General features: G+C 44.8%; 2 protein-coding genes across 2 annotated transcripts; one reads left to right on the forward strand and one right to left on the reverse strand.

The window, feature by feature from the left end:
• Positions 1 to 45: 45 nt before the first annotated feature.
• LOC131696194 (uncharacterized) lies at positions 46 to 2,637 on the reverse strand. Its single transcript, XM_058984738.1, has one exon. It carries the CDS (start codon positions 2,635 to 2,637, stop codon positions 46 to 48), a length of 2,592 nt encoding a protein of 863 aa, XP_058840721.1.
• A 7,028-nt stretch (positions 2,638 to 9,665) lies between these two features.
• On the forward strand, positions 9,666 to 13,625 carry LOC131696195 (uncharacterized). Its single transcript, XM_058984739.1, has one exon. It carries the CDS (start codon positions 9,666 to 9,668, stop codon positions 13,623 to 13,625), a length of 3,960 nt encoding a protein of 1,319 aa, XP_058840722.1.
• The last annotated feature ends 562 nt before the right edge of the window (positions 13,626 to 14,187 follow it).

Here is a 14,187-nt window from a genome sequence, read left to right on the forward strand (position 1 = left end):
TCTGCAAGCCACGAACTGCCGGTAACAACGGTGGTCGGAAAGGATTCACGCTAGCACCGTTTTAGAATCTGACCAAATGAATCTGCGAGAAATTGTTAATGAATGAGTTTCTCCGATCGTTTTCATCAGCCTTGCTCCTATCAACGCAGCCTGGAGTTCCAACTTTGGTACGGAGAGAGATTTTAGTGGGGCCACTTTCGCCTTCGCAGCAACCAACGTGATATGAATTTCTCCGGCAATCACCGCGCGAAAATACGAAACACATGCGTATGCGCTCTCGCTGGCATCCACAAACACGTGCAGTTGTAGGTCTTCTATTTCTGATGACGTAATTCCAGGGCAGTAGCATCGATCAATTCGTATTTGCTGTAGATCACTGAACAGGCTAGTCCACACTCTCCACCGCTTTAAAATATCGCCTCCAATTTCATCGTCCCAGCTGGCCTTCGTTCGCCAGATATCTTGGATAATGATCCGTCCGTGAATCAAAAAATGAGACAGCAATCCAAGAGGATCAAACTGGCTCATCACACATCGTAGGATGCCTCGCTTCGTCGTGACAGCTGCCCCAACGTCAACGCTGCTGGAATACACAAATACATCATCTTTAGCAAGCCAGGACATTCCCAGGACTCGTTCAACGCAGCTGCCTTTATCCCAGTTAATGAGCTTCTGTAACGGGGTATCCTGTTCCCCGACCCGTCGAAGGACTTCCGTTGAATTGGACAACCAGCTGCTTATTGTGAAGCCGCCCCTTTGATGTATAAATGCGACTTCCTTGGCGACCTTAATTGCCTCGTCCTCGGTGTCAAAGCTATCGAGATAGTCGTCCACATAATGCCGACGTTGGATAGCGTCGGCCGCCCGTGGAAACTGCTGGGCGTATTCATCGGCGTTGAGGTTTTTGATGAACTGGGCGGAGCACGGAGAACATGATGACCCGAATGTGGCGACGTCCATAATAAACACCCGCGGCTGCTGTTCCGGATTGTTTCGCCATAGGAACCGTTGGGAGTCTCTATCTTCCTTCCTTATTTTGATTTGATGGAACATTTCGCGTATATCGCCTCCCAGTGCGACCTTCCGTTCGCGGAACCCGTCGAGAACAGTTGGAAGTGAAGCCGTTAGATCCGGCCCCTTCAGCAGCATCGTATTCAGTGAAACACCATTCACTTTGGCAGCAGCATCCCAGACCAGGCGCACTTTTGTGGGTTTCTTCGGGTTATGTACTACTCCAAGCGGGAGGTACCACACCTTCCGTAAATCAGCTGTTCGTAGTTCTTCTTCCGTCGCTTCGTGCATGTATCCCTTTTTTTGGTATTCCACCAGTTGACGTCGTACGTTTTCACCAATACTCGAATTCGTCTTCAAGCGCCTCTCGAAGCACTCCAATCTACGAACTGCCATGCCGTAACTATCCGGAAATTCGACGTAGTCATAACGCCACAATAATCCGGTTTCGAAACCTATTTTCACTCGCTTTGTTGTCTGTTCCAGAATACTTTTTGCCCGTTTGTCTTCTTCCGAGTCCGGGCCACGGTCGACTGACACGCCAACACTTTCTACAGTGAAATACTGTTTGACCAACTCGTGCAGTTCGTTGTCCGCTGAACACTCGCAGATATGCAAGTTGAAACTTGAAGGCTTTCCTCTGCCTACCGTAGGACCGTAGACAGCCCAACCTAAACGGGTTTTCGCGGCGATGGGTTCTCCTTGTCGACCTGCTCGGACTAACGTCGTTGCAGTCAGGTGTGCGTGCTTTACACCTATGAGTATACCAGGAGTCACGCCTTCGAAACTCTTGACCGGTAGATTGCGTAGGTGTTCGTACCGACGAGCCAGTTCGTCGTATCGTAGCGTTTGCTTTGGAAGCGCCAAAGAACGGACTGTCCTGATGTCGTCGATCTTGTACCGCGATCTGTCTTCGTCGCCGGATATCTCAAGTGTGATTTGTTGGGAATCTGCTTCCACTCGGGTGACGTTCCCAGTCCAAGAGAGACATAACGACCGTTTGACGCCCTCAGATTTCAGTTCATCTGCAATTCTCTTCTCCACGAGCGTAACCGACGACTCCTCGTCTATAAAGGCGTGAGTGTGTATTGATCTTCCTTGGTAATGAAGATTTACCGGGAGAATACGGAAAAGCATTGTACCTTTCATGTGGTGGTGTGATATTACCCCTTCCGATGCTTGTTGTCTTTGTCCCGAAGGACCGGGAACTTGGTGAACCGGGATTGCCCTAGTTTGTGCCCCGTGAAGCAGTGGATGATGTCGTACCTGGCACCCTGCCACCTCACACCGAGCTTGTGACCTACATGGTCTTCTGCCGTGCCTTCCAAGACAAACTCTGCACAAGTGGAGAGCATGCACTGCTTTCCATCGATCATCGCAACTCATTCGCTTAAAAGTCTCGCATTCCTTCACTTTATGGTCCAACTTGTTGCAGACCAAACATGATGTCATCCGCTCCGGAGCTTTTGGTTGCTCTGGTTCAGTTGTTACTGCTTCTCTGTTACCCGGTGGCATAGTAGAATGTGCGTTGAGAAACCCCTTTGATCTTTCCGCCTTGCTGGGACGTGATGCCTGTGGCTCCAAGGAAAGTGTCACGTCTGCTGCTGCTGAAACTAGGTTACTCATGTAGCTCCCGAACAACCGCAAGTCTACTGCCAAGTACTGCCGCTTAAAAACCGCCCAATCCAATTTTAAGTGTGCGGGCAACTTGTCGACCAATTCATGAAGTAGTACCGGATTTGACAGATGAGCTATCTGTCCTGCCGCTTCCAAATGATCACAAAAACTCTGTACAGCCAATCCAAAATGGACCAGCGTCCTCAAATTGTCTTGCTTCGGCGAAGGTACCTCACGCACCTTGGCTAACAGTGCATATATAATTTGTTCAGGGCGACCATACAATACATTCAAAGTCTGCATCACATAGGGAACTGACGACGGTAGTAACAAACGACTTCGCACTGCTTCCAATGCGTTACCTTTAAGGCACCGCTGAAGGCGGCCAAGATTCTCCACTTCACTGTAACCACATGCTTCCGTTGATGTTGTATACGCACTTAAAAACTACAAGGGGCAGCCCTATGGGGTTGCACGAGCTGTAGACGTAGGACTATACTACTTAATGTAAAATATTTATTTTGTTAGTTTATTTTTAGTAATAATAAATCCAACATATTTCTTATGTATGGTTTAATCACAACCAATCAACATCGAATATTCTTGGTTATCAGGTCATTTCATTTGTAGTAGGTGATCGAATCCGATTAAACCTATTTAGGAAGATCTGAAGAAAGAAGACAGAAAACTGTGATTGAACTAATATCTGGAACTAAATCTTTATAGAATAAGATTAGCTTTTAAAACCTTTTCGATTGTGTTTGGTAAAAAAACCCGGACCAGTGAAGAAAAATCAAATTTTAGACAATATAATCACATTTCATGTATGGACCAAGCATTCTAGTTATATTTTGCAATTATTGTAACTTTCCTAAAGTACGCATAGAAATATAGCGAATGCAGTGGTCTTAATCATATATCGAAACTATAAATATACAAGAATCGAAAACAATTTTATATATGGACAAGATGTGTTTTTGCAACGGTTTTTCGGGTGGCAGTGTATTCATTCATAAATAGGCTTTGTAGTATATACCTATTAGTAGAGTCAAAATACTATAGGCTGAGTGAAATGAATCACGTAATGGGAAAACGAATCAATGAATTGATCGAACGTAAATAATAAACTTTCGTTGTGCAATTTAGTAACAAATTAGATCTATCTACCTACACATTCGCCTCAAACATTAAACCCAAGCGCACAAAGCAAAATGAATCAACGCTGATGATGGTGGGTAGAGCGAAAGAGACAACTAATACCACGACACTATGTTAACCGTGTTTGCAAATGGAGCTCGCATGTACAAACTATTTTGTGTACGAATAATTATACATAAGTGTGCTGGAAACGAGCACAACACAAAAGATAGCATACGGACAAGCTCATTCTCATTCACTGGGTAGCGTACCTCCACAGGCAGTGTAACGGACTTCTAACTCAGCTACACTGGCTGTAAACGCATACAGCGCAGTGATCTGCTTCGTCTGCCGCTCAACAGGCGACTGAGCTGCTTCGGCGAAATCCGTCCGTTTAAATAGTCGATGATGACGTCATTCATAGAAGCGTAGTGCGCTAGGTATGCAAATCTGTCGTGCTGGACTAGGGAAGCGCTATCTTCTGTGTGTAAATGCGCGATATTTTGACTAGGTTATTCATTATTTAAAATTTTAATGCCATGATATCAAAAATCTTTGGGTTTATCTATTGGAATCTATTCTTAGAAGTATTTCGGGACGACATGCGCAAAAAAATTGAAAATTTATAGTGAAATGGCTGAATTATATGCGTTTGAAATTGGACCACTTTTCGTTACATACCATTTTTGCAGAATTTGCAACGTGCACCCCTATATCGAAAACATAGACGTAGTCCTACGTCAAAACAAAGGCCATTCCTCAGGTTGCCCGCTAAACGTAGGCAAATCTTTCGGCATCACGTGTCTTGCTGCCAACTGACGAGCTGTAGGACCCCCCACTTCACTAGCATTCACGATCGCAGGTTGTGCTAATTGCGGTTGGGGATACGCATAACCGCTACTCGGGAAGGGGAAGGAAGTTTGAGAGACGGGAGCATTTATTTGCAGATAGGGATTGTATACTCCTGTGTACTGGGACGAGTATTGTGTGGGATATAAATGGCCTAACGACACTCGATTTCCTATACTACTTGTTACCTGATTACGATGATAACGTCCACCTTGCTGCCTAGTCGAACTAATAATAGGTGGCATCGATTGGGTAATGTGGGTGATGCCTGCCACTGGATTTATCAGCGAAGCTGCAGTTATCGGGGTTGATGATCCTGGCTGCCCTATGCCAATAGCTGGCACGAAATCAGGTGAGTAATTGTAAATGTATCCTTGTCCATGTTGCCCTGCCGTTGCTACTGGGTGATTAAAGCTGAGTGCCGTATTTGTCTTTGCATATCCACTCGTTGCCGGTACACTGCCTGCCGTGACCGATTCTGCACAGCTGGGGTGAATGAGAGGGTGTGTCGAAGAAAATATCGCAAGCTGGTTTTGGTGGTTCATTGATTGCGAGAACGGATTAGCACTCCTCGCGGGTAGTAGTGATGAAACTTCTGTACCCTGTGGCGGTAAGGGGCAGTGCGATATAGCGTCCAAGACTTTCTGAGACGTAGGTGGCGGCATGTAAGTGTGTTGGACCGTTGCTTTGACCGTCGATGTACCAATTTCCTGGCTCGATCTAGCAGCAACCTGATCCCTCATCTCTGCCCCTTCTCCTACTTGTCCAACAACATTTACCCTTACTTCACCACAGGTTGTAAACCCGCTCCAATGTGCACGCAGAATGTCGTACTTAGCCCTACTCGCATCCTTTTCGAGCTGTAATTTTTGCTGCTCCAGTTGGGTGGAAAGATTCAATTCAATTTCCTTTTGCGTCAATGCTCGTTCTTCCTCCAGACGATTGAGGTTAAGTTTCGTTTGAGCTGCACATGGATCAACACCGGCTGGTTCCAAATCGGTTAGATTCGGTAGCGTAGTTGGCGGAAGCGAAATATTCTGGTTCTCCTGAGTGTTCTTCGTCGTGCACGTAGAGCACTTCCAATGCTCCTGCTTCTGGCCATCGTCAAACCCTACACATCCGTAATGGAACCAATTGCAACATCCTTCGCATTCAACCATGTCGTCAATGTTGTTCGACAGGTGACATGTTGCACAATCGAATCGGCTTGATTCTGGCATTTTGAACGTCTGATCAAGGGAACCACCACCGGACGACTAAATCCGTTGAATAATCTTTGAAGATTTTGTTGGGATCGTTTCGGAATCTTGAGAGCGAAGTCAGATTTGTTGACTGTAACTTCAAAGATTAGTTTCCTTCAAATTATAACAATCCAATTAGTTTAATTAATTCTCCCGAACAATGGCTTCTTACTGATATAGTGTTTCCTCACTGACAAGTGTTCTAGTTGTAAGTCGTGTAAGGAACAGGAAGTAGCAACTGATCTGACAGTGACATGATGGGTCAAATGTGCAGGCTGGAGACGATCGTAGTACTTTATTGCGCAGTGGCGTAGTTTGCCCCAACACTTGCTTTTCTGAAAATTGGTTTCGAACTTTATGTCGTTTGCCTAGTATTCTCTAACGCATATCCAGGCTCTTTGCTTTCCTGTTAAATTATGGAGTTTTGCTGAATTTTCCGATCACCAATAATTACAAATCGCCCCATTTGAAGAAGTTCACTAAGTCTAAAACTGTTAGCTACTAAATCACTGTTCTTTCTATTATAGATAAAGGTTTAAGAGCAAACCAAATACAGACATGACTTAGACCATAGTCTTATTACGCGCCACCCAGTGAATAATGGAAACCAGTCAAAATGTCGCTAATAAAACTTTAACTTCTAGAATTACTATGATGATGGCCCCACCTCATTCCCACACAAAGGTGTTATCTCAACGATTTATCTAGAAGGCAAATTAATACAATTAAACGTTGATATTTAAGAAATACATACAAAAGAAGACAATTACGTTTATGACGGCAGTGTATAGATAATAAAAATTATTTTCAAAGACGTTCTAGTACATCGTCATGTCAGGAGGGATCGCAATTTCTGCAAGGAACGGGAAGCAACGTGGATAGACGCATAGGCAATCCTATTAACGAAGCTTCAAGACTCTATAATTATCAGCACCAAACAATGGGTAGTACAACAACTAATAGTAATGATTTGGGTAATTGGTATTAAGTTGAATAATATTTTTATCAATAAATATATAAACAGGTAAGTTAAATAAATGAAGACACAAAGGAATGTTTATTGAAGTCATACAATTTACAGCATCAGGATATTACAGCAAGTGCGGATGAGCGGAAACAAGGTTGCTAAACAAAGGAACTAGCAGCACCATTAAATATAGAGTAGAGCCAGTTTACTAACCGTGACATTAGGTACTATATTTTAACGTGATGGGGTTAGATGGTAGATTCATTATATTAGAACCTATATTAAAACAATACATCCAATACTACAATATATAAATCCAAAATTAAATGAATTGGGATGGGACCATCAGAGTACCCTTTTGAAACGACTTGGACAGGGAGAGTGGAGCAGCCAGCTCCCTGTTGGTAACATGTCATGGAGATCGGGCGGACTCTTCTCCCCACCTATTGGGGATACCTTTCACTACAACGGCGAGTATTGCGATTGACTTATATGAGCTTGTCATTAGAAGGAGATTCTTCTACACTCCCGTGGTACAGGTAAGCGATTTTGCTTTCCTACCACCCAACTCCTTTTTGGACATTCATACAGTGACTTGTGATTATGGTCAGTGGGTAGTGCTTGATCAAATTGTAGTGAAAGGAATGCCCAGTGCTATGGGCGGTGGTCCTGCTACAATAGGTGGTAGTAACACACATCACATCACACATCCTTCTATACGATTTTAGGAATGGCAGGCGTAGTTAGACAGACTGAGATCCTAAGCAAAAGGGAAGCATTTAGATACGCGGTTACTAAGCTAGACGTAGTTTCAGACATCGAAGGAAATTCCAGAATCGAAGAAGAGGAGGCAGGCATTGTGTAATGCATGCAACTGAACCTGAACCTTTTATTCCTACTTTTAAAGATCACCGAAATCAAATGAAACGAGAAATTGTGAGAATTTCTCAAGCAGAGAGGGGAAAAAGTAATATATTAAATGAGGTAATTAGGCCATTCATTCTGTTCAAACCACATCCTGTCAGCTTGAAGAAAATTTTTAACGTGTGTTGTGGCAACCCTTGGCCTACTGCCACAGTTTATTTTTTTTGTAATCGATTAAGCACAACGAAGCCGGCAGCCCTGTTTGCTTTGATCGACCGATGACAATCGCGCGCTTTTGGGTTTGGCGCGCCAATAAAAACCAGAAGAAAGGAAAAAAGGGACATTCAAGTTTGGCAATCGAGGTGAATAGGACGCCATTTTTACCATGCGGAAAAGTGAATAATAGTGTTTCATGTAAATTAGTTTAAATTCAGCAAATTAAAGACTAGATAAAACGAATAAAGTGTTTGTTTAAATGCTAACCGATAGCAAAGGTTTGGTGTTTTAAGTCCGCCATAGTGTCGCATTCTGCTCCCGTGGTTTTACAGTCCGCCACAGAAGGAAACGAAGAATCCGCTCCGCGTTAGACCAAGTTGGTACGCCAGGAAACCCGGCCCCAACATTGGTACTTCGAACCGGATTGAAGAGCAGTGTTCAAGCAGAATAGCGACATATGGATATACGCAGTAGCATTTGAAGGAAGTGTGTGAAAAACGATTAAGAAGAAGATATTGAAGGAAAAGGTGGAGTAAAGTACGATGCCCGACAAGTTTAAGTTAAGTTAATCGGTTCCATGATCCGGTTTTAAGCTCTCGTACAGTGCCATGCCGCTGAAGAGAACCCCTGTGAAGAAACTGTCGGCTTCTTTCCATCTGACTCCGGTCGTATCCACACCACTTGGCCCTAGAAGGCTAGAGAGTACGGCGAAAAAGCGGTTTTCCAGTGAAAAGCTAAGAAAGTTAAGTCATAAGGACAAAGAAGAACAAAACGTTGTGAAGCTCGTGAAAGTACAGAAGTGCCAGCAATCTAAAATGGAGTCGCTTGAAGTGCTTGTCCATAAGCGTGAGTTGGCCAAGGGCAAGCTGACGAAGATGCTAAATAACTTGCAGGGCAACCAAGTAATGTCAGCAGCCATGCTGAAAGTGTACCAGAAAAAGGTCGATTCTGCTTGCGACGAGTACCATGAAGCACACGATAAAATCCTGCAAACAGTGCATCCGATAGAGACGATCACGATCTCAACTTCACCGTCTTTGATGATCTCCACATGCAGATCATGACGGTAATTGAGGAACGTATGGAGGAAATCAGCGACGCCACGCGAGCAACAGGTACCAATTTGCAAGTTGTTCCCGCACAAGGTCAGTATATTTTTCAGCAACCGTTGAAAGTTCCCATCCCCACTTTCGACGGTAAATATGAAAATTGGCCGAAGTTTAAGGTCATGTTCAAGGATCTAGTCGACAAGATAGCGGATCCTCCTGCAATTAAACTCTACCATTTGGATAAGGCGCTAGTTGGTAGTGCCTCTGGAATAATCGATGCCAAAACAATAAACGAAGGCAATTGCCAACACGCTTAGAAGTTGCTAGAGGAGCGATATGAAAATCTTCGCCACATGGTTGACACCCATATCCACGGTCTCTTCAACCTAAGGAAGATGACCGGTGAGAATTGCAGCGAGTTGAGAACTCTAGTAGACGAGTGCTCGAGACACGTTGAAAATTTGAAATTTCTTGAGCAGGAGTTTACTGGAGTCTCGGAGCAGTTCGTGGTACGTCTGCTTGCTGATGCACTCGACAAGGAAACGCGACGACATTGGGAATGCACAGTTAAGCAAGGTGAGCTTCCTACATATGATGCTACAATTAAATTTTTGAAGGAGCAGGCATTCATCATGGAGCGATGTGAAGTTCATCGTTAAAGACAAGCAGGAACCTATAAAGAAATCTTCAGGAAGGCATTCAGTGCACCAGTCGATGGTCACCACATCAAGCGACCCGGTATTGTCGGCGATATCCAAGTGTGAGTTTTGCGGAGATTGTCAGCATAAGAACTTCAAGTGTTCCCAGTTTCTGGCAATTACCGTTGCACAGCGCCTACTGATGGTACGTGAAAGGAATGTCTGCTTTAATTGTCTAAGGAAGGGACACCGAAGTGCCAACTGTCCGTCTCCAGGTACATGTGCAAAATGTAAGAAAAGGCATCATAGTCTGCTTCACGTAGAGACCCAACAGTCTGAGGATGTAGAAGTTCACCCAACGAAGCAGGATGATAAACCGAATAAGCAACCACCAACGTTATCAACAGAAGGGTCTGATGACTTACCGCGGGCAAGCACGAGTCAAGTAACAACTGTAACATGCGCTACTGGTCGAGGACAGTTACCTCCACACGTGCTGTTGATGACAGCGGTCGTAGACGTCTTGGACAAAAACGGCAACCCACAACCCTGTCGTATTTTATTAGACTCGGCCTCCCAAGTGAATATCATAACACAACGGATGGTACATCTTCTTGGAGTAGACGAATTTCCGGCAAACCTTTCAATCGCCGGTGTCGATGGTATGCAGTCTCGATCTAACCGAGGGGTTACTGTCCAGCTACGATCCAGGTATATGCACTTCCTTCTCAACATTCAGTGTTTTGTAACGCTGAAGGTAACAGCAGATCTTCCAACGAGCAAGGCAAACGTCACCACATGGGAGATTCCTGCGGGAATACAACTTGCCGATCCAAGTTTTAATTCACCTGACAAGGTCGATATGCTCATCGGTAACCAGTGGTTCCTTCAACTTTTCATGTCCGGCAAAATTGAACTAGGAGAAGGTCGTCCAACACTTTGCGAAACAAAGCTTGGTTGGGTTTTTGGCGGAGCGATTGGCGTTGGCACAGGTTTTGAAGGAGTGGTTCGAGCACAAGCTATAACCATTGAAGAGCTTAGTGAGTCTATACAAAGGTTTTGGGAGGTGGAAAGCGTGCCACAACAATTCCAAATCACTACCGATGAAGAATTATGCGAGAAGCATTTTTTGGCCACCCACTGTAGGAATGCGTCTGGAAGATACGTTGTTGAACTGCCTTTGAAGAATGACGTGAATGAGCTCGGCGACTCCCGTTTGATGGCATTGCGCAGATTTTTCGTGCTGGAGAAGCGATTCGATCAACAGCCAGATTTGAAGCGGCAATATATCGAATTTATGGATGAATATGAGCGTCTTGGGCACTGCAAGGAAGTGTTTGAAAGGAATGATACACAAGGAATGTTGAAGTGGTACCTACCCCACCACGCCGTTCTTCGCCCATCAAATACTACAACCAAGTGTAGAGTGGTGTTCGATGCTTCGGCAAGGGTACTTGGTCGATCTCTGAACGAAATGATGATGGTTGGTGCGATTTGCCAAAACGATTTGCTAGCAATAGTTCTTGGATTTCGCATCCCCCAGTACGTTTTGACCGCTGACGTGGAAAAAATGTATCGGCAGATTGACGTCGGAGAATGCCATACTCCGCTGCAAAGAATCTTTTGGAGAAAGAATTCCTGCGATCCATTACGAGTCTTGGAGCTCAAGACGGTTACGTATGGCACAGCATCGGCACCATTTTTAGCCACTAGAACATTGACACAACTGGCTGTCGACGAGAAGTTGCGATACCCGGTAGCTGCAGAGATAGTAAATAAATGCTTCTACGTAGATAACGCGTTATTTGAGTTCGATGGCATAGATGAAGCTATTGAAGCACAAAGGCAGCTAATAGAAATGTTGAAGCACGGAGGGTTCCATTTGCACAAGTGGTCAGCTAACAGCAAGGAGCTGATGGAAAGGATACCTGAAGATGATCGAGAAAAACTTGTTAGCATTCACGATTCTGGAGTTAATGAAATTATCAAGACCTTGGGACTGATGTGGAAACGAGATAGCGACGAATTACTTTACCTTTCTTTGCCAACATCAGACATCGAGCACCCAACGAAGAGACAAGTATTATCACTACTTTCGACGATGTTTAATCCTCTGGGCTTAGCAGCTCCAGTAATAGTTCTCGGAAAGCTTCTTATGCAGATGGTTTGGAAGGAGAAATCTGACTGGGATGCGCAAATCTCAGCGGCTCTACTACAACAGTGGAAGTTATTTCTAAGTGCACTAGAGGATGTGAGTCAGTTGAGGATTCCCAGAAGAGTGGTAGCGGCTAATGTTAGTGCACATGAACTTCACGGTTTTGCGGATGCCTCCGGAGTAGCTTACGGAGCCTGCGTGTACATCCGGTCGTTAGGTAAAGGATCTGCAAGTATGAAGTTGATTGCATCAAAGTCAAGGATTGCACCTATTACACCGCTGAGTATTCCGAGGAAGGAATTGCTGGCAGCACTTCTGCTGCATCGTTTGGTTATGAAAGTTCTGTCAGTAATCAATCTGGACTTTAAGGAGATGACGCTGTGGTCAGATAACCAACCTGTATTGGCTTGGTTGAAGCATCCGCCAGAACAGCTGGAGCTGTTCGTTCGCAATAGAGTATGCGAGATAGTTTCAACGGGCGATCGTTTTGCATGGAAATACGTTAGATCCAAGGATAACCCAGCCGACGTAGTTTCTCGGGGTCAAGCAGCTAACAAGCTTGCCACAAACGACATCTATTGGAATGGTCCTACTTTTTTAAGAAATGAAGCGTACCGTATGGAGATTCCGCCACCGTTGCCAATTGAAGAAATTCCCGAGTTGAAGCCTATCGTCAGAGTTCATATAGTGACTAGATATGAAGAATTGCCAGTGTTCATCAGATTTGAGTCGTTTCGGAAATTGCAAGGAGTAGTGGCATACGTGTTGCGTTTTTGTCGAAATGCCAGGATTAGAGAAGAAAGCCGCAACATGGAGCGATTTCCCACAATCAGCGAGCTTCGGCAGGCAATGAAGGTCATCGTTAGAGTGGTTCAAAACCAAGGTCTGGCAGAGGAAGTCCAGCGCGTATCATCCAGCAAGCCCTGCAAGAAAATCAAAAATCTTAGTCCGTTTTCAGATGAGGGCATACTACGAGTTGGTGGCAGATTACGCAACACAAGTTTAACGTACGATGTAAAGCATCAGTGGATATTACCGCATAAGCATCCGGTAGTAAGAAGCCTCATCGCGGCCATTCATCGTGAGAATCTCCACGTTGGACCCTCCGGCGTAATGGCTATTGTTCGGCAGCAGTTTTGGGTCACCAACTGTCGAAATACAGTACGCAGTGTAATCAGAAGTTGTGTACAGTGTTTTAAGCGAAATCCAAGGCTAGCAGAGCAGTTTATGGGAGACTTACCAAAAGGTCGCGTTGAGCGAGTACCAGCGTTCTTTGACTTTGCGGGACCAATCTCCATACGTCAAGGAATTCGCAAGGCCATACCAGTGAAGGGGTATATTTGTGTCTTCGTTTGCTTAGTAACGAAGGCCATACACCTAGAAGCAGTTGAAAATTTGTCCACTGCGGCATTTCTTGCAGCACTGCAGCGTTTCGTAGCCCGACGAGGTGTTCCAGCGGAAATTTGGAGTGACAATGGAACAAACTTCGTTGGCGCACGAAACGAGTTGAAGGAGTTGCGTAAGCTATTCGAACGCGAAGTGACGGAGAAGAAAGTCTTTGAATTTTGCCAAACAAGACAAATCATATGGAGGAATATCCCGCCTAGTGCTCCTCATTTTGGTGGGTTATGGGAAGCAGGCGTAAAGAGCGTGAAATCTGTGCTGAATAAAATATTGAAGCAAGCGACACTAAATATTATAGAGTTTGCCACGCTCCTTTGCCAAATTGAAGCGATCCTCAACTCCAGGCCACTGTTCGCGCATTCTGATGATCCAGTAGATGAAGAGGTTCTTACACCTGGACACTTTCTGGTTGATCGTCCTCTGACGGCCATTCCAGAGCCTTCGTGCGAGGAAATACCTGTGAACAGGCGCTCATGATGGCAGCATATCCAAGTATTTCGCGAGCACTTTTGGAAGCGTTGGTCCAAAGAGTACATTGTGGAGCTGCAAGGTAGAACTAAATGGACACACAGGCACACCAATGTAAAACCGGGTATGATGGTAATCATAAAGGAGGAGAACTTACCGCCTCAAGTTTGGCGTTTAGGCAAAATTGAGAAAATCTATGCCGGAGACGACAAGTTGGTTCGAGTAGTTGACGTGCGCACCAGAGGAGGAATCCTGCAGCGACCAATCCATAAATTGGGTTTGCTTCCAATTCCAGACAATGAAGCTTGAGTACGTGAAGTTTTCGGGCGGAGGATGTTCAAGCCACATCCTGTCAGCTTGAAGAAAATTTTTAATGTGTGTTGTGGCAACCCTTGGCCTACTGCCACAGTTTATTTTTTTGTAACCGATTAAGCACAACGAAGCCGGCAGCCCTGTTTGCTTTGATCGACCGATGACAATCGCGCGCTTTTGGATTTGGCGCGCCAATAAAAACCAGAAGAAAGGAAAAAAGGGACATTCAAGTTTGGCAATCGAGGTGAATAGGACGCCA

This window comes from Topomyia yanbarensis, unplaced genomic scaffold (genome assembly GCF_030247195.1).
Source record: "Topomyia yanbarensis strain Yona2022 unplaced genomic scaffold, ASM3024719v1 HiC_scaffold_9, whole genome shotgun sequence".
In the NCBI taxonomy this organism is placed as follows: Eukaryota; Metazoa; Arthropoda; class Insecta; order Diptera; family Culicidae; genus Topomyia; species Topomyia yanbarensis.